Raw genomic sequence first — 23,879 nt, 5'->3', positions numbered from 1 at the left:
GCGCGATCTTGGCTCACTGCAAGCTCCGCCTCCCGGGTTCACGCCATTCTCCTGCCTCAGCCTCCGGAGTAGCTGGGACTACAGGCGCCTGCCACCGCGCCCGGCTAATTTTTTGTATTCTTAGTAGAGACGGGGTTTCACCGTGGTCTCGATCTCCTGACCTTGTGATCCACCCGCCTCGGCCTCCCAAAGTGCTGGGATTACAGGCATGAGCCACCGCGCCCGGCCTCCTGGAACGTTTCTAATGGGCTTCATCTTCACTCACTGCTCCGCCTTCCCCAAGGTGTTGTAATCAGAGGAATGACAGACTGGCCATTCACTTGCTATTAGAGTTGGGTGAGGAGGAGGAGTCCCATAGTCTCCTCTCCTGCAGAACACAGCAAGGTGGTGGCCTTATTTTAAGGTCACTTGACCTGGAGAGGGTCTTCTCCATCTCTCCTTTCTGTGGAGCAGGAGAAGGGGTGGAGTAGGAAAGGAATGGGTCCTCCTGTCATGACTGACCCCTTCATTGAAACTTACAGCTTCTCCAAACACCCCAGCAATTCATTTAATTCTCCCTCATCCTCCCAATAATACCAGGTGACACAGACTCCACAGTACCAGCAACCCCATTTTATAGGAGAGGAGGAAACTGATGCTCAGAGAGGTGATTTGTCCAGGGATATACAACCAGAAACAGCCTGAGCCAAATTGGCGCCAGGGTCTATTGCCCAGAATCTCCTATTCCTCTTCTCTCCACCAGTCATGGTGGGTGGAGTCCAGATCTTGGATGTTTCTCCCTAAATCAGGGGTAAAGGTGGCACAATTCTAGGTCAAAGGTCATGAGATCTGATTTTACCAGCTTCTCCTCTCTCAGCTCCGTATTTCTTCCTCTTTTCTCATCCAAGAGCAGGGACCTCACCTAGCCCCGTTCCTGGCCTTTTGGAAGAGCAGGGGTTGGGGGGGCACTGTATCCTAGTGACTGATTAGGGCAGGACTCCTGGACCCCTTGGATTTCTTTTGCTGTCGCTATCGGACACCCTCCCCATCTCAGCCTCAGCCTCCCACCGGCAGCCCCAGAGCCATGTTGGAGGGGAGAGGCTTTTCTGTTTGGTTTGAGGCAGCCTGGGCCCCACACTGGGGAGAAAGGAGTTAAAGCCAGGTCCCAGGATCACCGGGACCGAGAAGTTCCGGTGGCCCAAACAGGAGTGGGTTGGGGGGACCCGCAGGAAGAGAGGTTTGGGACAAAAGGGGGGCGGTGCCAGCCATGCCAATCCCCATCAGCGCTCGGCATCCACTGGTAGACCGCCCCCCCCACCCCTCCCCCAAGTTCCACGCCTAGTTTCTCCCTTCCCGCCCCAGCGGGCCGCCTGCACCCCACGGCCAGTCAGAGGCCCACCTGCGGCCCCCTAGAGCCGAGAGGGGCTTGCCTTCCTGCTGCTGCACGCCCATTGTGTGCGCCGAGCCGGCGGAGGGGCTGCGAGGGGCGGGGCCGGGCGGGCGGAGGGAGGGAGGGAGCGAGGGAGGGGCGCGGGGAGATGCTGAGCCTACGGGGGAGGCGGCGGCGGCAGTGGAGAGAGCGGGAGGAGCGAGGGAAGGCAGGAAGGAGGCCGCCGAAGGCCGAGCTGGGTGGCTGGACCGGGTGCTGGCTGCGCCGCGCTGCTCTCGGCTCCCACGGCCTCTCCCATGCGCTGAGGGCGTCCGGCTGGGCCGGGCCGGCGGCGGGAGGGGAGGCTCCTCTCCATGGTCCAGAAGACCAGCATGTCCCGGGGCCCTTACCCACCCTCCCAGGAGATCCCCATGGAGGTCTTCGACCCCAGCCCGCAGGTGAGGCTTGGTGGCCCGGCCCAACGGGAGGGGGCCGCTCCCGCGGACCGTGTTGAGGTCGGCTCGAGAGGCGCGGGAGAGGAAGGGTTATATGCCGGGCGCGGAGGAGAGAGGGATGCCTGCGCGCCCCCCATCCTTGCAGGTTGTGATTGATGGGCGCTGGGCCTGGGGCTGGGTGGCGATTCTGCGGAGCGGGGAGGGGGCGGGTGGGCTGCCTGTCACCCTCGCCTCGTTATCTCCCCCGCGTCAAGGTTCCTGCCGCTTGGGCACCAGCTTCAGTGGGCTGAGCGTGGGGGTGCTGGTGGAGAGGGGATCTGGGCCTTGAGAAGGGGAGGTTGAAGGAGGCTAGAAAGCGAGGCAGGCAAGGGGGGCGACGCAGAGCACGCTCGGGGGCGCCAGGCGGGTGTGGGTGGGGCGGGGGTGGCACGAGGAGGTGGCCGAGGCGATGGTCAGAGGGCGGTGCCAAATGCCAACAGGCCTTCAAAGCCGCAGACACTGGTTCTCGAGGGTGGGGAAAGGGCCAACCCCGGGCAAGGTCCCCTCCCAGCCACCTGGGCTCCATCTCTATGTCGGACCTGCTCCCCTCCCCCCACACCCACGTTGACTTACCCCACCCCCACCCCCGCCCCGAAAACGCCTCCGAAGTTTGGAAAGTTGGATGGATGCCAACTCACGGGAGGGGGGAAAAGCTGTTTTACCTGGGGGAGGGGTCTACTTCTCCATCCCCACCCGCACACTTTTCCTACGCCCCTGGTTACCCCCAGGAAGTGGCATTCTTGGGCGTGGTGGGTTCCCATGGGGTGACCAGCAGGCTGTGGGATGGTCGCGCCAGGGGATTTCTTTGGGACTGTCCTTCTCCAAGGATAGCATTAACTCTTCTGTTACTGTGGCCGCCAGCTGTAACCACCATGATAATGTGACTGATTGGTATGTAGAGGGGTCAAGTCAGACCTAAAAATACCTTCCTCCACCCCAGGCCCCTTTGAGCCTGGGAGGCAGCTGACTGGGGCCTTCCTTTCAGCTGTCCCCTGTCCCTCTGAGTGCCACTCCCTTTACCCAGCCTGGCAGTGGTGGGGAGGGTGGTGTCTGGGATTCACTGGGGGATCCTCCTAGGTTTGTAGGGAGCACAAAACTAGAGTTAGGGTATATGTCTGGTTTGAGAGAAGGGCGGGGAGGGGAGGATCTTGGAAGGGTCCCCAGGGGCCGTCCTCCCCCATTTTCCATCCTCTTTCTTGTACCCTGATCCCAGCAGCCAAAGCCCCCAGTCTGATCACAGCCCCTCCAGGTTCTTTGGCCAAAGAAAGTATAGGATGGAGACCGAGGGCAGGGACTTGGAAGTCTGAGCCCTCACTCACTCTCCCCATTCTGGACTGGGCTGAGGCCAAGTGTGTGTGGGTACGAGCTGGGGAGGGCCAGAAGCAGCTCTTCTTACAGAAGGACTGGAAATACCTGACGCCCTTAACCTGAACGTGTGCCTTCCATTCATGGTCAGGCAGTATTTCCCCCACCCGAGCCAGGAGCTCAGTCTGTGAGACTGAGCCAGCTTACCCCCTAGGGATCTGTGGGGCTGTGTCCTAGGCTCACGTGGGGCAGGGCCGAGGGACATTTAGATTGATGGGTACCATGGGCATGGGGCGTGGGCAGTGGTAGCTGGGGGCCACAGGGTAGAAGCTGGATCCCTCTTGCCCCCTTGGGGAGGATTGTAGCTACTGTGATTGTGAGAGAGGGCGCTGAGAAAAAGTCCTGTCTGGGCAAGGGATGAGAGTGGGGATCAAAATCTGCCTCCATGGTGCCAGGGATCGGGCTGGATGTTTACTCTCCAAATACAGTTCCTTGCCCCTACTCCCTCCCCAGAAATCTGGCTCTGAGTCTCCAAGAGAGCTGTCATCCCCTCCCTACTCTGTGAATACTGTGAAGGGAAGAGCTGGGCACAGGGGAGAAGCCAGGCTGGGCCCTGGGTTGGCAGTTCCTCCTCTCTGGGGGCCACCAACACAAACAGCCCTGCTCTGCTCCTGCGGAGGGGGAGTGGGGGGGACTTCCCGATCTCCCCACCCAACACCCAGCACTGCCGGCTGCCTCTCCCTTCCTCGGAGGCCTCTGCAGCCTGCCCAGCATCTTAATTAGCTCTGCTGCCTAATGAGCCTCCAGCTTCTCCGCGCCTCCCCCCTTGCCAGCCTCTCTGGCTTGGTTTGGGGGTTTCCATGTGGGCCTCCTAGGGCTCTCTGGCACTGGTCCCCACTCCTGGCTGTGCTCTGGGCCCTCTCCATGAGGATGGGAGACCCTCCCTCCCGTTGGGTCGTACCACCTCAGGAGGAAGGTGCAGGGAGGTGGGGGTGGGGCTGGGAGTGCTGTTCCCAAGCTTGGCTATAGCTCTGGGGTTGGCAAGATGAGGGTTGGGAAAGGGCCCTTCTGATTCTACTCTTGTTCCTTTCCTGGCCTCTTCAGGGCAAATACAGCAAGAGGAAAGGGCGATTCAAACGGTCAGATGGGAGCACATCCTCAGATACCACATCCAACAGCTTTGTCCGCCAGGTAATGGGGAGGCTGGGCGGAGAGGAGGGAGGTGGCTGGTTGGTGGAGACCAGCATTGGTGAGCCAGGTCTGTGGTATTCTCCAGGCACCCTTCCCTGTGCCATTTGTCACCTGTCTGGAGCCACCCCATCACCCTGACACCCCATGACCTCTCCTGGATGTGCTGTCAATGGCACCCACTCACTCAGCCCCCGCCCCTGCCCGGCCCCTCCCCCAGCACCAGGCACCCTCCCCTGCTGCCTGCTGGCCTGCGTCATCTCATTCAGGGACAGCCTGGCCTGCCTCCCTCTAGCTTGCTTCGGGCTGTCACCCACTCCCCCTGCCGGCTGTCTGCTTCCATGTCCTCCCCCAGAATCTGTGACAGGGTGGGGTGGAGGCGGGTCCTAGGAAAAGCAGAGCAAGGATGTTTGGGTCCCTGTAGTCCTGGTGAGGTCCTGGTCAGGGAAACATGCTCCTCATCTCGAGACATGACTGTCTAAGAAGCACAGAGAAAGGGTGATGGTGACGGGGGTGGGGGTGCTTGAGGCATGAGGCTGTTGATTTTATAATAGAGAAGACGGTAGCCCAGCACCCCTGCCTGAAAGGGTGTAACTGAGAATAGCTTTCTGAGGTCTTCTGTGCTCAGTCAGTAAGTGGCTGCTCTCATCTCTCTGTCAACCCTGCGCCATCTTAGGCTCAGGGTGAGGAACCGAGAGAGGTATGTGGTTGCTATGACTACTTAGCATCTCACCAAAGCCTGGTACCCAAAAAAGGCGAGAGGGGCTTGGGATTAGACAAGGAAAAGGCTTGCATTGAAGAGGAAATGGGCAGGGCATTCAAGGGCAGAAGACAGCATAGAGGAGGGGTCCTCTGGAGATGAGCCCCTCCCTTCCACCTTGGGCCAGGAGCGAGGGTGATACCAGGCAAATCCACCACTAATTAGAGTGAGGCCCTTCTTTCCGATTCTTCTGTCTCTACAGCACTTGGCACATGTGAGCCTCAGTCTGACTTGGGAGGTTCAGGAAGGGGAGGCTTCATTCTAGCCTTTTCTAAGTATGGGAACAGACAGGAAGTCCTTTCTTCAATCACTCCCTCATCCCTCCTGTTGCAGGACATGGCCAGGGCTAGGAAGAATGACGCTGTGCTTTTATTGCCCCTCTTGGCAGAAAAGGACCTTGGCTCCTTCAGTGTTTGCCAGCCCAGGGAGTCAGACCCCAGCCTCCAATTCTTCCTCCTTTTAGCTCCCCAGCTCTGATCCCCGGTAGGTGGTGGGGAGCGGTGGGGGGCAGTCCTTGCCACATCTCTGAGCTAAATATACCCTAGCAGTTTGCACATGTAGCAACTCTGCTTGTAACCTGAGCCCCCAAGGGAACGGGCAGTTTGGGCCACCCCCTAGGCCAGCAGGGCCAGGCACCGAGGGCGCCGGGATGGAGGCGCCCAGCCGGACCCTGGTGGTGGTGAGCTGGGGATGGAGTGGGGTGGCGGCGGGTAGAACAGCCTCTCAGGAAAGCTGGCGGAGGTCAGCCTTTACTCCAGCCTGTCTCCATGCCTCCTCACTGTTTCCTGTCTTCTGCCATTTCTGATGTGTGCATGTGTATGCGCGTGCATGTGTCTGCATATGTGTGTGTATGTGTGCGCATGCCTACATGTGTGTCTGTGTGCACCTGTGTGTCTGCATATGTGTGTGTGTCTGCCCGCACATGTGCATCTGCCTGTGTGTCTGTGTGTGTGCATGTAACTGTGTGTGTGTGTGTGCGTGCGCGTGCCTGCGTGTGTGTTGGGGTCGGTGAGTGTGTGCGTGCGTATGCCTGCATGTGTGTTGGGGTTGGTGAGTGTGTGTGTGTGTGCACGCGCATGCCCGCGTGTGTGTTGGGGTCGGTGAGTACCTCTCTGCTAGTCTGTCTCCCTGTCTGTTTCCCTGGCTCTTTGACTCTGTGTGCTCCCATCAGGGCGGAGAGTGGGAGCTACACTGGTTTTCCCTCCTTCTCTCCTTCATGCCTCTTTCCCCACTTCTGTTAGTGACCCGCGCCCCACCCCAACCCTTCCCCCGTGGGTCTCCCATTTTCATTATTTGGCTGGGAAAGAGATGGGCAGCTGCACCAGCTAGTAACCTGAGGCCCCTGGGGAGAGGTGGGACTTTGTCTTCTGTCTTTCCCAGGTCCCCTCCATGCCAAACTCATGGACCTTCCTGGCCAAGTGACCCTTTTCTTCCTCAGGAAAGAACCCCGACAGCTCTGCAGTCCTCCTCTTTTGCCACATAACCTCATATGCCTTGTCTAACACCACCCCCGCATAGTCACACAAATCCACACCTCCTGCCTCCTGCCCTCACTTGTCCCCCAACCTCAGGGTCACAGATGTCTGGGAGCTCCCCCCCAGTACACTCACATGTGGCTGTACGCACACAGTCATATGCAGCCAACTATAGAGCACACCCTCCTTCACACACTTGTACTTGCATATCCACGCACACACATGAATAAGCACGTGCATTCCCACTACCAGGTCTGTACGGGCAACATGTGTCTTACACATATATGTGCATACCTAAAGGAGTCCCTTGTGCTCTGGGTTGGTCATTGTGGTCAAAGCCAGCTGTCTGGCACCCAGCAGCCCTCATTTCAGGGAAAGCCCTGTCCCATATCCTGCTCTTAACTTGCCTCTTCGGTCTGTACCAGCCTGGAACTCTTGAGTTCTCTTGTGTCCTAGGAGAGCCTGAGGACTGGGGCTGTAAGTAGTGAAGTTTGATTCTGGCAGTACCAGCTAGAGGAGCAGGGGAGGTAGGAGTCTATCTCCCTCTACCCTGGAACAGAAGCTGGCAAAATCTGTGGTGGCCCCATCCTGCGGAGCAGGCCGTCCGCGGCTGATAGTGCAGAGAGCTCAGGCCGAAGCTGGTGGCTGCAGTCCCTGGAATGGATGCCACTGGACCTCAGCTGAGTCTATCTCAGCGGGTTCTGGGGGCAGGGGAGGGAAGGAGCAGTGGGAGTAGAGACTCGTCCCTGGCATTCCTCCCTTGCCTTGTGCCCCTATCAGGTTCCCACCCCTCCCGGGGCCCCAAGCAGCTGTCCTTGGGCCTGCCTTCATCTCCTGCTTGCTGCTGTCACCCTCACTAGGGCCACACTTTGCCCAGGGGTCTGAGAAATCTCAGCTCCTGGTCCCTTCCACCTAATACCACCTTCTCTTAGCCCTTGTGGTGTCATGCTGGGCTGGCTGGGGCTTGAGGCATCCATGATGGGTGGCACCTCCATGCCTTCCCAAGCCCAGGAGCTGGGAGGGGCAGCAATGGCCCTGATCTGGCTCTCTCTATTTTCAGGGCTCAGCAGAGTCCTACACCAGCCGTCCATCAGACTCTGATGTATCTCTGGAGGAGGACCGGGAAGCCTTAAGGAAGGAAGCAGAGCGCCAGGCATTAGCGCAGCTCGAGAAGGCCAAGGTGAGAAAGATGTGGGGAGGGGCTGTGCTGGCATGATTTCCCCCAGCCCTGGGCCGTAGAGAGAGCCCAGACAGACCCAGGGCCAAGTCTTGACCCAGCCACTTCCTAGTACCCCTGAACCTTGCACCTCTGTCCTTCACCTGCACAATGTGGGCTATAATACCTGCCTGCTTATACAGTATAATAAGTATAATAAGTGCCTGTTATTATACTGTTTCCACACATAATAAGGGCTTGATAAGTGCTAAAAATTTCTTTTCTTTTTTTTTTTTTTTTGAGACGCAGTCTTGCTCTGTCACCCAGGCTGGAATGCAGTGGCGCGATCTCAGCTCACTGCAACCTCCGCCTCCCGAGTTCAAGTGATTCTCCTGCCTTAGCCTCCCGAATAGCTGGGATTACAGGTGCACACCACCACGCCTGGCTAATTTTTGTATTTTTAGTAGAAACGGGGTTTCACCACGTTGGCCAGGCTAGTCTCAAACTCCTGACCTCAAGTGATCTGCCCACTTCGGCCTCCCAAGGTGCTGGGATTACAGGCGTGAGCCACTGCACCCGGCCAGTGCTAAAATCTCCACATCTTCCTGGAATCAAACTTCCTGGGCTGGAATCCTGGTCCTGACTCTTTTTTTATTCTTGAGACAGAGTTTTGCTCTTGTTGCCCAGGCTAGAGTACAATGGCGCGATCTTGGCACACTGCAACCTCCACTTTTCCGGGTTCAAGCGATTCTCCTGCCTCAGCCTCCTGAGTAGCTGGGATTACAGGCATGCTCCACCATGCCCGGCTAATTTTGTATTTTTAGTAGAGATGGAGTGTCTCCATGTTGGTCAGGCTGGTCTTGAACTCCCGATCTCAGGTGATCAGCCAGCCTCAGCCTTCCAAAGTGCTGGAATTACAGGCTCTGGTCCTGACTCTCTCTTTTTTTTTTTTTTTTTTTGAGACAGAGTCTCGCTCTGTCACCCAGGCTGGAGTGCAGTGGCATGATCTCGGCTCACTGCAAGCTCTGCCTCCCGGGTTCACGCCATTCTCCTGCCTCAGCCTCCCGAGTAGCTGGGACTACAGGCGCCGGCTGCCATGCCCGGCTAATTTTTTGTATTTTTAGTAGAGATGGGGTTTCACCATGTTAGCCAGGATGGTCTTGATCTCCTGACCTTGTGATCCGCCCCCCTCAGCCTCCCAAAGTGCTGGGATTACAGGCATGAGCCACTGTGCCCAGCCCCTTTTATTTATTTATTTATTTATTTTTGAGATGGAGTCTCGCACTGCCGCCCAGGCTGGGGTACAGTGGTGCGATCTCGGCTCACTGCAGCCTCCGCCTCCCAGGTTCAAGTGATTCTCCTTGCCTCAGCCTCCCAAGTAGCTGGGATTATAGGCACCCGCCACCATGCCCGGCTAATACTTTTTTGTATTTTTAGTAGAGATAGGGTTTCACCATGTTGGCCAGGCTGGTCTCAGAACTCCTGACCTCATGATCTGCCCGCCTCGGCCTCCCAAAGTGCTAGGATTACAGGCGTAAGCCACTGTGCCCAGCTGCCCCTTTTATTTTTTAAAAACAGACAGGGTGGGCTGGGTACAGTGGCTCACGCCTGTAATCCCAGTGCTTTGGGAGGCTGAGGCGGGCAGATCACCTGAGGTCATGCATTTGAGACCAGCCTGACCAACATGGTGAAATCCCATCTCTACTAAAAATACAAAACTAACCAGGTGTGATGGTGCATGCCTGTAATCCCAGCTACTTGGGAGGCTGAGGCAGGAGAATCGCTTGAACCAAGGAGGCAGAGGTTGCGGTGAGCCGAGATTGCGCCATTGTACTCCCTGGGCAACAAGAGTGAAATTCCGTCTCAAAACAAAACAAAACAGACAGGATCTCCCTATATTGCTCAGGCTGGTCTCAGACTCCTTCCCTCAAGCCAGTATTGGGATTACAGGTGTGAGCCACTGTGCCTGGCTGCTATTATTATTATTATTTTATTTTATTTTGAGACGGTGTCTCGCTCCGTCACCCAGGCTGGAGTGCAATGGCGTGATCTTGGCTCACTGCAACCTCTGCCTCCTAGATTCAAGTGATTCTCCTGCCTCAGCCTCCTGAGTAGCTGGGATTACAGGTGTGCGCCACCATGCCCAGCTAATTTTTGTATTTTTAGTAGAGATGGGGTTTCATCATGTTGGTCAGCCTGGTCTCGAACTCCTGACTTCATGATCCACCTGCCTTAGCCTTTCAAAGTGCTGGGATTACAGGCATGAGCCACTGCGCCTGGCCTATAACTATTATTTAATTTATTTATTTTGTTTTGTTTTTGAGACGGAGTTTCGCTTTTGTTGCCTGGGCTGGAGTGCAGTGGCCCCATCTCAGCTCACTGCAACCTCCACCTCCCAGGTTCAAGCGTTTCTCCTGCCTCAGCCTCCCAAGTAGCCAAGATTACAGTCACGTGCCACCACACCATGCTAATTTTGTATTTTTAGTAGAGACAGAGTTTCACCATGTTAGTCATGGCTGGTCTCAAACTTTTGACCTCAAGTGATCCACCTGCCTTGCCCTCCGAAAGTGCTGGGATTACAGGAGTGAGCCACCGTGCCTGGCCTGCTATTATTATTATATTTTCTGGGTATCATTGTGGGCTTCCCCACCCCAACCCTTTTCATTCTTGAGTGCCCCGCCTCCACCCTGAGAGGGCTGAATTCCACATTTTGCTTTCTTGTTTTTTATTGTAAAAGTTAATATACATGGAGAAAACCACATAAGCCAATTCAGTATACATTTTTTTTTGTTTTTTTGACAGAGTCTCACTCTGTCATCCATGCTGGAGTATAGTGGCATGATCTTGGCTCACTGCAACTCTGCTGCCCCGGTTGAAGTAATTCTCCTGCCTCAGCCTCCCAAGTAGCTGGGATTACAGGCATCTGCCACTGCGCCCAGCTAATTTTTGTATTTTTAGTAGCGACGGGGTTTCACCGTCTTGGCCAGGCTGGTCTTGAACTCCTGACCTCATGAATCCATCTGCCTCTGCCTCCCAAAATGCTAGGATTACACGCGTGAGCCACTGCATCCAGCGTTTTTTTTTTAAAGACAGAGTCTTGCTCTGTCGTCCAGGCTGGATTGCAGTGGTGCCATCTCGGCTCACTGCAACTTCTGCCTCCTGAGTTCAAATGATTCTCATGCCTCAGCCCCCTGAGTAGCTGGGATTACAGGTGTGTGCCACCATGCCCAGCTAATTTTTTTTGTATTTTTAGTAGAGACAGAGTTTCACCATGTTGGCCAGGCTGGTCTCAAACTCCTGGTCTCAAGTGATCCACCTGCCTTGGCCTCCGAAAGTGTCAGTATATATTTTGTTGTTGTTGTTGCTGTTGTTTTGAAATGGAGTCTTGCCCTGTCGCCCAGGCTGGAGTGCAGTGACACAATCTCAGCTCACTGCAACCTCCACCTTCCAGGTTCAAGCAACTCTCCTGCCTCAGCCTCCCGAGTAGCTGGGATTATAGGCACCCACCACCACGCCTGGTTAATTTTGTATTTTTAGTAGAGACGGGGTTTCACCATGTTGTTCAGGCTGGTCTCGGACTCCTGACCTCAGATGATCCACCTACCTTGGCCTCCCAACGTGCTGGGAATACAGGTGTGAGCCACCACACCCTGCCCATGTCCATACACATTTCAAGGAATAATTACAAAGCAAACATCCAAGTAACCACCACTACTGTCAGGAAGTTGTACATCACATTGTGGTTTACCCTCTAGTTGCCATCCTCCCCTGTGTGCCTCCTCTAGACCAAGCCAGTGGCATTTGCCGTGCGGACAAATGTCGGCTACAATCCGTCTCCAGGGGATGAGGTGCCTGTGCAGGGAGTGGCCATCACCTTCGAGCCCAAAGACTTCCTGCACATCAAGGAGGTGGGTATCTGGAGGGAGGGCAGGGAAGTGGGTGCCAGGAGACAGGCAGCCAGAGTGCTAGTGGACAAAAGGCTTCTGAGCCAAGCAGAGCCAGGCTGAACCTGCTGTGTGACCTTAGACAAATCTCCCCACCTCTCTGAGCCTCTTAATTTTCTACTGGAAAAATGAGGTGGTAATGCTTAGGTCAGAAGGTTGTTGGGAGGGTTTGTCAGGGGGCCTGAACTGGCATGGCGATGTGCCAGGGACATGTAGGTATCCGCATTTACTCCAGCGGCCTTTGTAGAGTAGGGTGGGCACATGGGGAGAAGAAGGACTCTCAGAATTGCACTGGGCTGGTGGCAGGGTGGTCCGTGGCCAGAAAGCATGCTGGTCCTGGAGTTGTCCTGAGAATTGGCAGCTCCACTCAGAGGCTGGAGCCAGGGCTGGGGATTTTCGAGGGTGCCACCCCTGGGCAGGGAGGTGAGTCTGGGCGTTTCCCCTGGAGAGTGACTGCTAGCTTGCCCCTGCAGTTTCCCTCTTGCTCTTTCCACCCACCTGCCATATTCTTTGCAGAAATACAATAATGACTGGTGGATCGGGCGGCTGGTGAAGGAGGGCTGTGAGGTTGGCTTCATTCCCAGCCCCGTCAAACTGGACAGCCTTCGCCTGCTGCAGGAACAGAAGCTGCGCCAGAACCGCCTCAGCTCCAGGTGTCTGGGTGGGGCAGGGGAAGGGGATGTTCCCAACCCCAGGAGAGGCCATACAGCCTGGACTAGGCCTCAGTGGTTGCCCCTGGCCCTGAGGGCACAGAGCTGCCTGTGGCATCACCAGTGGGGCTGGAGCACCTCCAGGGGTGCCGCATGTGAGAGGATGAGATCCCCCCACGCCCACCTCTTTGCTCACAAGCTCGGTTTGCCTCTGCCCACACAGCAAATCAGGCGATAACTCCAGTTCCAGTCTGGGAGATGTGGTGACTGGCACCCGCCGCCCCACACCCCCTGCCAGTGGTAAGAGCCATCGCCATGCAGGGGGTTGGGGAGAAGCTCCTGGGTGGGGTGGTCTCCCCACTCCCTGACTCCTCCTTTCCCTGCAGTAGGAAACATCCCAATCCTGAGTCCCCCAAGCACATGCAGTGGTTCCCCCTCCATGAAGAGTAGGATACCCCTCAAGCTGGGCCTGTCATGTCTCTCCTCTCCCTTTTCTTTGGTAGCTCCATCTCTCTGCCTGATTCCCCTGCCCCGCCCCCATTCATTTCTCCCAGCCCTGTTCCATTCACCTCTTCTTCTTTCTTTTTTCCCCATCCCCATCCCTGCGTTCTGTACTTGTGTCTCCACGTTCATCTCACTCCTTCTCCCCACCTCGCCTCCCTCCTCCCTCTCTCCTGACTCTCCGGTCCAGGTAATGAAATGACTAACTTAGCCTTTGAACTAGACCCCCTAGAGTTAGAGGAGGAAGAGGCCGAGCTTGGTGAGCAGAGTGGTTGTGCCAAGACTAGTGTTAGCAGTGTCACCACCCCGCCACCCCATGGCAAACGCATCCCTTTCTTTAAGAAGGTAATTCTCGCTGTGTTTTTGCAAGAGGTGGGGGAGTCAGGGCCAGCACTTTGGTGGAGGGAAGGGGGCTGTAATGGATTCGGATGTGGTACCAACCTGTTCTGTGGGCATCAGGGCTTCCTGCTGAGGGAAGGGTAGCATGGGCACATCCCCCTCCACACACAACTCCACCCTGGCCCGATCTCCAGGAAGGAGATCTTGCCCTTGGAAGGTTGCCCCCACACCTGGGGCAGCAGGGTTTGGTGGTCATGAACCCTGACCTCTCCCCTCACTCCCAGGGGCCTGCTCTGGTGTTGGTGTCTACCCTGGCATGTGAAGCAGGGCATGGGATGGCATTCCTTCTTTGACCTTTTTTGACTCTCTGGGTGGGCACATAGTAGGTGGGGGGGCTGCTGGCTGCAAAGCAAGACAGTTAAGGGAACCCCTAAAATGGGCAGGTTGGCATGCACTGGGGGCAAGAGATGGGCACCAAGTAGGGGCTGTCACCCTCTCCAGCTCTTTTCCAAGACCCAGAAGAGGGTAGGATATGTCTGAATATTCCCACATCCACTGGACTGACTGTCAGTCCTGCTCCCAGCCCTGATCCAGGGCCACCTCTGGCTCCTCCTTGGTGTGGGGTCCCGTTCCCCGTCTCTGGCTCTGTCTGTCACTAACACGCATGCCCTGTTATCTCTCCTCGTCTGCCCGGCACCCCCTCCCTCTCTTGTCCTGGCTCCTGCCTTGCCCTCTGCCCCTGCCTGGGTCCCCTTCCCTCTCTCCTCCCCCTTCCCTCTCTTGGCAATCTCTGGACCCAGCCAAACAGAAGCAGAAGTCGGTGAGTATCACAGCTTTCTGTGTCCTCCTCCCCACTCCCTGGGATGAGCTAGGGGGACCTTCTAACACCCATTCCCACATCTGTCCCCCATTTTCCTCACCCTTCCTGGTTCTCCCTGGCCATCCCTCCCCACCTCCACCCTGATCCCCACATCTGGGCTCTGGGACCAGGGTGGGGGAAGGCTGCATGGGGGAGCCTGGAGTCTGGGGGAGAGGATCTAATGTCATCTCCACTCTGGGGTTTCCCCTCCCTGCTTCCCCCCCAGACAGAGCATGTGCCCCCCTATGACGTGGTGCCTTCCATGAGGCCCATCATCCTGGTGGGACCGTCGCTCAAGGGCTACGAGGTAGGACTTCCTAGAGGGGAGTGGATGCAGAGGGGCCTTAGAAAGATCTTCAGACCCCAGAGAGATCCCCTAGAAGGGCCCAGATCCCAAGGCATCCTCCCAGGAGTGCTACAGACCTTCAGAGACAACCCCCAGGGGGCCCAATCCACGGAAAGACCCACACAGAGGAGCCCCGTCCCCCAAAGAAACCCTCAGAAGAGCCCTCCCAGAGATGCCACTTACAGGGACCTTGGAACCAGAGACCCCAGTGGAGGCCCCTCAGACCCAGATCCCCGCCCGCCGTAAAGGCCTGTCCAGAAGAAAGTGGAACGTGAGGGTACAAATACCCAGCCACTCAGAGTCTGAGCAGCTTTAAATGCCTGCCTTCTCCTCCCTCCCTCCCCACAAACCCCCACCCCCAGGTTACAGACATGATGCAGAAAGCTTTATTTGACTTCTTGAAGCATCGGTTTGATGGCAGGTAAGATCCTGGGAGCTGCTCCTCGCACCTGCCATTGCTCTCTGCTGCTGGGGATGGGCAGGATGCCTCAAATCACAATCCTGGGACTCGGACTGAGGAACAGAAGGCGGGCCTGGAAGTGGGGAGTGGGCAGGACATTCCAGCCCACCCTGACCCCTGACTCCCCTCTTGCCCCATTCTCCAGGATCTCTATCACTCGTGTGACGGCAGATATTTCCCTGGCTAAGCGCTCAGTTCTCAACAACCCCAGCAAACACATCATCATTGAGCGCTCCAACACACGCTCCAGCCTGGGTGAGCCCACTCCTGCTGTCTTCACTCCCTCTTTCTGGGCCGGACGTGGGAGGGGTGGGAGGTGTGGGAGGTAGTGGGCAGGGCCATCTCCAGAAGCGTTCCCTCCACCCACTGCTTCCTGGGAGGCCACCTGACATTCCCCCATCCACATGACTCCATGCCCCCAGCTGAGGTGCAGAGTGAAATCGAGCGAATCTTTGAGCTGGCCCGGACCCTTCAGTTGGTCGCTCTGGATGCTGACACCATCAATCACCCAGCCCAGCTGTCCAAGACCTCGCTGGCCCCCATCATTGTTTACATCAAGATCACCTCTCCCAAGGTGGGTGCAGGAGCCTGACCCTGGCCAGGACAGCGTGGTTTAAAAGGGCTGCTTGGATTTAAATCGCAGCTCCACTGCTTACTAATTGTGTGACTTAATCTGCCTGAGTCTTAGTTTCCTTCTCTGTAAAGCTCCATCGTATTGTCAAGTGTTTCAACCTCATATGAATGTATAGCACTTAGCAAATGGTCTGATACAACACGTTAGCTATTATTTACTATTATTAGGGTCATGCAGACCAGTCCCCTGTCTCCACTCTGATTGACCTCCCACCATTGGACTGAAAGAATTCTGTGCTTTTTGTTCCAGTGCCACCCAGCTATTTGGCAGTTGGGAGGTTTTTCCTTTCTTCTTCTTCTTTTTTTTTTAAGTCAGGATCTCGCTCAGTCACCCAGGCTGGAATGCAGTGATGCAATCATAGTTCACTGCAGCCTCTACCTCCTGGGCTAAAGCAATCCACCCACCTTGGTCTCCCAAGTAGCTGGGACTACAGGTGTCCACCACCATGCCTGGCTAATATTTTTTATTTTTTAGAGATGGGATTAGCTGTGTTGCCCAGGCTGCTTTCCTCTCTTGATATCAGCCCTTTTGGCTGCAGTGTCCTCATTTGGACTTTGATAGAGGGGAAAGGAAGGCCGCCTTACTTTTTCCTTGTATTGCAGCACCATTAACTTTCCCTTCTAGATGCCAGTGGGGATCTGAGAAACATGGAGGAAGAGTTGAGGTGAAGGATTTGAAGTTAGAAGACAGCATGGGCTTGAAATTCTAGCTCTGATTGGTTTACTTATTGATTTATTCTTATTGTTGGTTGTTTTTTATTGAACTTGGAATCTTGGAGGAATTATTTAGCCTCTGATTCTCTATTTCTTCACCTATAAAGTGGGGTTATAATCCCTCTCTTGTGTTATTGTTCAGAGGCTTGCAGTAAGGAGCCCAGTATACTGTCTGATTTATTTATTTATTTTTATATATTTTTTAAGACAGAGTCTTGCTCTGTCACCAGGCTGGAGTGCAGTGGCAAGATCTTAGCTCACTGCAACCTCCACCTCCAAGGTTCAAGCGATTCTCCTGCCTCAGCCTCCTGAGTGGCTGGGACTACAGGAGCACACCACCACGCCCGGCGAATTTTTTGTATTTTTTAGTAGAGACGGGGTTTCACCATGTTGGCCAGGATGGTCTCGATCTCCTGACCTCATGATCCGCCCACCTCGGCCTCCCAAAGTGCTGGGATTACAGGCATGAGCTACTGCGCCCGGCCTACTGTCTGATTTATGAGGGCAGCCAATAGTGATAACCATTATTATCCCATGAGCTGAGCTCCCTGGACCAGTTACTTAACCTTTTTTTTTTTTTTTTTTTTTGAGACAGAGTCTTGCTCTGTCACCCAGGCTGGAATGCAGTGGTGCGATCTCACTCTCTACAGCCTCTGCCTCCCAGATTCAAGTGATTCTTGTGCCTCAGTCTCCCAAGTAGCTGGGGTTAGGATTACAGGCACACACCACCACACGTGGCTATTTTTTTTTCTTTTTTCTTTTTGAGTAGGAGTCTCACTCTGTCACCCAGGCTGGAGTGTAGTGGTGTGATCTTGCTCACTGCAACCTCTGCCTCCTGGGTTCAAGTGATTGCTCTGCCTCATCCTCCTGAGTAGCTGGGACTACAGGCACACGCCACCATACCTGGCTAATTTTTGTATTTTTAGTAGAGATGGTGGGGTTTCATTATGTTGGTCAGGTTGGTCTCGAACTCCTGACCTCGTGATCCGCCGGCTTTGGCCTCCCAAAGTGCTAGGATTACAGGTGTGAGCCACTGCGCCCAGCTACAGCTGGCTAATTTTTGTATTTTTAGTAGAGACAGGTTTTCACCATGTTGGCCAGGCTGGTCTCAAACTCCTGACCTCAAGTGATTTCTCCTGCCTCAGCCTCCCTAAGTGCTGGGATTACAGGCCTGAGCCACCACGCTCAGCCTGCTTAACCTTTCTGAGTCCTCTGTTTCTAATGAGATAAAGGGGATGATGGGATTTAAGTACTCCCTGAGGGGAGTCGAAAGGACCAAATGAGATAATGGATGCAAAAACACTGAACTAGAAAGTAACCAATGCTTCCATTTCCCCCACTGAGGTTAAGAGGAGGGACTCTGGAACCAGGCAGCCTGGACCTTCGACTCCAGGGCTGTCACTTACTGGCTCTGTGTTCCTTTGGCAAGTGGCCAAACATCTCTGCCTTGGTTTCATCTGCAGCATAGGCATACTGGGTTTGTGAAGATTAAATAAATGGGTTAACCATGAAAAATGCTTGGTATTGGGCCAGGCACGGTGGCTTACAGCTGTAATCCCAGCACCTTGGGAGGCCAAGGCCGGCGGATTGCCTGAGCTAGAGTTCAAGACCAGCCTGGGCAACATGGTGAAACCCTGCCTCTACTAAAATTCAAAAAATTAGCTGGGCATGGTGGTGGGCACCTGTAATTCTAGCTACTCAGGAGGCTGAGGCACAAGAATTGCTTGAACCCAGGAGGCAGAGGTTGCAGTGAGCCGAGATCGCATCACTGCACTCCAGCCTGGGTGACAGAGCAAGACTCTGTCTCAACAATAAATAAATAAATAAATAAAAGTAAATGCTTGGTATCCCAGAACTATACCTGTTCCATTTTGTAAAAAGATTTTCATTTTCAAATAATTTCAGATTTACAGAAGTGTGGCAAGAATAGTATCAAAAAAATCTTATTTTTTGAATATTCTTCACCAGGATTCACTAATTTTTTAACAGTTTTATTGAGGTAGAATTCCCATACCATTAAGTTCAGCCATTTAAAGTCTATAAGCCAGGCTTGGTGGCTCATACCTGTAATCCCAGCACTTTGGGAGGCTGAGGCAGGTGGATTGCTTCAGCTCAGGAGTTGGAGACCAGCCTGGGCAACATGGCAAGACCGTCTCTATTAAAAAATAAAAAATAAGTGTACAGTCTAATTTTTTTCAGATTCACAAATTTTGAAACATTTACTTTTATCTTTCTCTCTCTCTTTTTTTTTGGGGGGGGGGGACGAAGTCTTGCTCTGTCACCCAGGCTGGAGTGCAGTGGTACGATATTGGCTCACTGCAATCTCTGCTTCCCAGGTTCAAGTGATTCTCCTGCCTCAGCCTCCCAAGTAGCTGGGATTACAGGCGCCCACCACCACACCTGGCTAATTTTTGTATTTTTAGTAGGGACAGAGTTTCACCATGTTGGCCAGGCTGGTCTCCAACTCCTGACCTCAAATAATCCACCCGTCTCAGCCTCCCAAAGTGCTGGGATTACAGGTGTGAGCCACTGTGCCCAGCCAGCCTAGTTTTCTTTAATCTGGAAGGCTTCCTCAGCCTTTCTTGAATTTTCCAGAGACATTTAGGCAGAGTACAAGACAGCTATTTTGTAGACTGTCTGTCCCTCAGTGTGCGTTTGTGTGATTGTTCCTCATGATTAGTTTCCAGTTTTGCATTATTATAATTATGGTTCTTGTTGTTGAGAATGATAATAGTAGCTATCTAACAGGATTGTTGTCAGGGCTAAATTGATCATGTGAGCAGCACAGAACAATGCTGGTATGTAGCAAGTGCCCCATAAAGGAAGACTGTTGTTGTTGCTGTTGTTAATATAGAGGGCGTGGCTGGGCTCAGTGACTCGTGCCTATAATCCCAGCACTTTGAGAGGCTGAGGCAAGTGGATCACTTGAGGCCAGGAGTTTCAGACCAGCCTGGGCAACATAATAAGTCCCTGTTTCTACAAAAACATTAAAAAAAAATTAGCAGGGTATGATGGCACATGCCTGTAGCCCTAGTTACTCAGGAGGCTAGGCTGGGGGCTCGCTTGAGTCCAGGGTAGAGTGAACTATGTTCACACCGCTGCACTTCAGCCTGGGCGACAGAGCGAGAACCAGTCTCTAAAATTAAAAAAAAAAAAAAAAAAATGAAGGGTGGGTGGGCCTACAAACAAGGTTAGAGATGTTGAGAAGGAGAATCACTGCCCTTCATATAGCCCCTAAGGAAGGCTGGCATGACACCAGGAGAGAGCCTGAGCATTGCATAGGGTAGACACAGGGCTGCTGAGGTCATTTCTGCAGAGGTGCCCAGGGCTGAGAGTTATGGAGCATTCAAGGGTCCTGACACTGGCTCTCCATGCTGATCCAACCAGGACCCGCCTCTCTGACTGGGTGCATTGCCTGAGTCCCTCCAGCTCCTCTTCCTTTTCTCCCTCCCCAAACCAGGTACTTCAGAGGCTCATCAAGTCCCGAGGAAAGTCTCAGTCCAAACACCTCAACGTCCAAATAGCGGCCTCGGAAAAGCTGGCACAGTGCCCCCCTGTGAGTGCCTAGATCCCGGGGAAGGGAATGGAGGGAGGACATTTGGGTTGTCCTGGTTTCCTCTGGCCTACATGAGAGACAGAGTGACCAGGAACACCTGGGTCAGGCCCGTGGGTGCAGACTGGTCTTCCGGAAAGAGCGCAGGTCTGTCAGTCAAAGACTGGGTTCAAGCCCCAGAAGCACCCTTCTCCCTGGAGACTCAAGCCCTGTCTCCCAGCCTTGGTTGCCTTATCTCTAGAATGAGGGAGTTGGACTGAGTGCCAAAACTTCTTGCAGTTCTGCCAATCTGTAGATCTGAGAGCTCTGCTTCCCTTCTTCCACATCCAGAGGCCTCTTTTTAACCTTGTCCTTCAATCCCTTGACTCTACCCACTGCACCCAGGCCACACCCTCAACCCCCTTGGCCATGCCCCACTCATCCCAGCCCTGCCCCCTAACCCCGCCTTCACAGGAAATGTTTGACATCATCCTGGATGAGAACCAATTGGAGGACGCCTGCGAGCACCTGGCAGAGTACTTGGAAGCCTATTGGAAGGCCACACACCCGCCCAGCAGCACGCCACCCAATCCGCTGCTGAACCGCACCATGGCTACGGCGGCCCTGGCTGCCAGCCCTGCCCCTGTCTCCAACCTCCAGGTACAGGTGCTCACCTCGCTCAGGAGAAACCTCACCTTCTGGGGTGGGCTGGAGTCCTCGCAGCGGGGCAGTGTGGTGCCCCAGGAGCAGGAACATACCATGTAGTGGGCGCCCTGCCCGTCTTCCCTCCCGCTCTGGGGTCGGAACTGGAGTGCAGGGAACATGGAGGAGGAAGGGAAGAGCTTTATTTTGTAAAAAAATATGATGAGCGGCAGCTTCTGGTGTCTGTGGTTTTTGATGGGTCTGGGGCTTCTGGTGCCGTCTTCCTGAGCCTGGTGCCATAGGACCGCATCTGCTGCCCGCTGGATATGAGGCCTGATGGGAGCGCTTTTAAGACAAGGGACTAGGAAGGACATGCGAGGAAGACTGATAAACTCATTCGCTGGACTCCACACCCTTTTTAGACCCAACAGAGCAGGGGCCTTCAGAGCCAGGGAAACCTACGTTAAACCTGGACTCTCCCTCCCTGCAGCCCTGACTCCACAAGGCCCCTCAAGAGGGACCAAGAATGTGGCATCTTCTATGACTTGATGCTGAACCTTCCACCATTCTCCCAGTTAAAGTCCAGGAAAGGACCTCCCATGGGAGCCACAGCCCACCTCTTGATTGCACACCATTAAGTATAAGGTCCTAAGAGCCAGGAGAAACCCATGAAATCATTCTAGACTGTAGCTTTCAAATTTGTTTTCAGTAACAGAGCCCATTTGTTCAATGAATCTTATGTGGAAGCTGAGGATGTAGATAATGCATCCTTGCTCTGCCCTGAGGGAGCCAGGGGAATGGCCTCCCCTCCACCTCCATGGGGTCCCCTGAAGCACTTCTGTGCCCTCCCCACCCAACCCCACCCCAGATCTCTAGGTAACAGTTTGGAAACTGCTGCTTAGGTCTAACCCCTGTCACATTACAACCAATAAACGAGGCCACAGAGAGGGGAACTGTTTGCTTAGGGTCACACAGCTTGACATGGCAGGGGAGGGACTGGAACCTCTCTTGTGCCCCACCTCCACGTGACATTTGGCGATGAGGACACTGGGCCACCTCTTCATCTTCAGTAGGAGGGGAGACCCAGCAGCCTTCCCCAGCTTGCTGCTTTGAGTGCTTGTTGGGGGCAAGGGAGGAATCCCATCAGCCTTGGAGATGGTGTCATCTGACTAGGGAATGATGGGAGAAGCATGGGGTTCTGGAAGCCTGAGATTGGGGTTTGGTGTGGGTCGAAGCAGCCAGGGTCAGCAGGTTTGAGCTGAAATCCCGTTAATATATTTGGAAAACCAAAGGCAATGACTAACCCAATCAACCACTAATGAGTGGCAATACTGAGCTGTTAATGATGATTAACCCCAAGATAGCATTAATGACCTGCACTGAGGAAGCGGTGACTCACGGTTCACGGCTGTTGGCCATAGTTGCCCTGAGAGTTCATATGTCCTCACATCTGTTGAAGATCGGGTGCCCCCTGTCCAGAGAGAGGAGCAAATGCCCTGAGGTCTGTCCTCTGGCTGGGCTCCAGAGCCATTTGTCCCCGGGGCCCCTCCCCTAGAGCCAGCACCCTCTTCATCCAGGCCAGACCTCTTAATGCTGTCACTAACTTGCCTTGCTTTGTTGTGTTTTTCTCACCCCTGCCTGATCTGCATGGTGTGTGCTGTACATCTGCTAACCAGGGACCCTACCTTGCTTCCGGGGACCAGCCACTGGAACGGGCCACCGGGGAGCACGCCAGCGTGCACGAGTACCCAGGGGAGCTGGGCCAGCCCCCAGGCCTTTACCCCAGCAGCCACCCACCAGGCCGGGCAGGCACGCTACGGGCACTGTCCCGCCAAGACACTTTTGATGCCGACACCCCCGGCAGCCGAAACTCTGCCTACACGGAGCTGGGAGACTCATGCGTGGACATGGAGACTGACCCCTCAGAGGGGCCAGGGCTTGGAGACCCTGCAGGGGGCGGCACCCCCCCAGCCCGACAGGGATCCTGGGAGGACGAGGAAGAAGACTATGACGAAGAGCTGACCGACAACCGGAACCGGGGCCGGAATAAGGCCCGCTACTGCGCTGAGGGTGGGGGTCCAGTTTTGGGGCGCAACAAGAATGAGCTGGAGGGCTGGGGACGAGGCGTCTACATCCGCTGAGAGGCACGGGCCACACGGCGGGAGGAAGGGCTGTGAGCCCAGGAGAGGGGAGGGAGCGAGGGGCTCATACGCGACATGTATTCGCCTCCAGGGGGCGCTGTCTCCCTCCTTTCAGATGCCTTTGCTCAAAGCTTGGGGTTTCTTCGGTGTTAATCATCCCAGCTCCCGGGAGGCCCTTAAGCCCCAGTTGTCAGTTTTTACCTGCCTGTTGTGGATGGATGGGGGATACCCACCTTTCTGAAGTGTCCCCTTTCTCTCATCTTAAGGGGCTCTCCTCCCTCACCCTCCTAGAGAAAAGGTGCACTTCCTTAACTCTTTCTACTCGGGGCCGTAAGTGACGGTCCTAAGTGGGATGGCTCTCCTTCTCCCAAGCTGCAGTACTCGGGAAGGGCTGGGCGCTTTTCCTGGAAAGGGAGGCCACAGATTCCTTCCCATGGGGCTCTCTTCCCCAGATCCCAGATCCAAGGTCCCTCACCCTGCCTGCTCCTTCCTCCCAGCTTCCTGGCAGCATCGTCTGGTCGGTGAAAGCCATAGCATGGACACCTCATGGGGAGCTTGTCTTGGGGAGGGTTCTGGGTGGAAGCTGGCAGGCATACAGCACCCTCTACCCTCCGTGGCCATGGCAACATCCAGGGCCCAGAACGCTGAGAAGTGAGCAGCCGAGACGCTGCTCCCCACCCCCCACCTCCATGCCTCAGCCTTTGCCTGCCCCAGGAATGAGCTTGGCCTCCAACATCCCTTGCCTGCTGCCATTAGAAGAGGGGGCCCCTCTGCATCTGAGCCCCCCATCCCTGTGCCACCTGGGTGTGGAGCCCATGGAACACTCTGGTCCGCCTCATTTTAAACCAAAAAACTGCTCCTTCACCCTCACCCTGAGGCCCCAGGGGAGAGGACCCGTGGGATGGTGCCCAGGGGTTGCCTTGGGACCTCGGATCTCCTCTGGGGGGCTTGGCTGCTGCTGTTGCTGCTCTGTATTTGCCTCTCGTGATTCTGTTTGTTACCCATGTTCACTTCCCCCAGGAGAGGCCTTGGTACCCCCTCTCCCCTAGGGCATCCCTCTGCCTTGGCATCCCTGTAGCCCAGCAGCCCTGCCCCTCCCCAGCATCCCAGCTGGGCCAGAGAGAGCCGACTGTGCCAACAAGGACTGGGCCCTGCCCGGCTGCCCGCCTCAGGGATGGGCACCTCATGCCTGTCTCGCCACCTCCTGTGCCAATGTCCCACCCTCCACCTGGGGGTGGGGTGCAGCTTCCACTTACTGATTAGAAGACACCACTGCCCGCCCTTCCCCCCTCCCTGTCTGGTGTCCTGTGCCCCCATCTGTCTGTCTATATTTGTCTGTACTCCCCTAGGAGAAGTATTTTGCCATATATAAAACCACTGTCCTGTCCTTTG

The 23,879-nt window shown here is 55.0% G+C and overlaps 1 protein-coding gene and 1 long non-coding RNA gene across 4 annotated transcripts; one reads left to right on the top strand and one right to left on the bottom strand.

Moving 5' to 3' along the window:
- The first annotated feature begins 1,507 nt into the window (after window positions 1-1,507).
- CACNB1 (calcium voltage-gated channel auxiliary subunit beta 1) lies at window positions 1,508-23,879 on the top strand. Of its 3 annotated transcripts, none has more exons than XM_032163442.1 (14): window positions 1,508-1,806; window positions 4,252-4,338; window positions 7,631-7,750; window positions 11,512-11,634; window positions 12,187-12,323; window positions 12,544-12,620; window positions 13,961-13,980; window positions 14,246-14,326; window positions 14,728-14,786; window positions 14,971-15,080; window positions 15,248-15,399; window positions 19,633-19,728; window positions 20,179-20,364; window positions 22,023-23,879. In XM_032163442.1, the coding sequence occupies exons 1-14, from the start codon at window positions 1,723-1,725 to the stop codon at window positions 22,485-22,487; spliced, it is 1,797 nt and encodes a 598-aa protein (XP_032019333.1). In that variant the 5' UTR covers window positions 1,508-1,722; the 3' UTR covers window positions 22,488-23,879. The 3 variants fall into 3 exon arrangements, with proteins under 3 accessions (XP_032019333.1, XP_032019335.1, XP_032019334.1); XM_032163443.1 differs by lacking the exon at window positions 1,508-1,806 and adding an exon at window positions 1,876-1,948; XM_032163444.2 differs by lacking the exons at window positions 13,961-13,980; window positions 22,023-23,879 and adding an exon at window positions 13,012-13,166 and having other exon boundaries at window positions 20,179-20,562.
- On the bottom strand, window positions 20,572-23,090 carry LOC131384424 (uncharacterized). Its single transcript, XR_009215260.1, has 3 exons — window positions 22,963-23,090; window positions 21,721-21,817; window positions 20,572-20,707 (listed from the first exon to the last, which is right to left on the bottom strand). It is a non-coding gene; the product is annotated as an uncharacterized LOC131384424 (long non-coding RNA).

This window comes from Hylobates moloch, unplaced genomic scaffold (assembly GCF_009828535.3).
Source record: "Hylobates moloch isolate HMO894 unplaced genomic scaffold, HMol_V3 SCAFFOLD_10, whole genome shotgun sequence".
NCBI lineage: Eukaryota > Metazoa > Chordata > Mammalia > Primates > Hylobatidae > Hylobates > Hylobates moloch.
The sequence above is the reverse complement of the archived record's forward strand: the minus strand, read 5'-3'. Positions and strand labels throughout refer to the sequence as shown.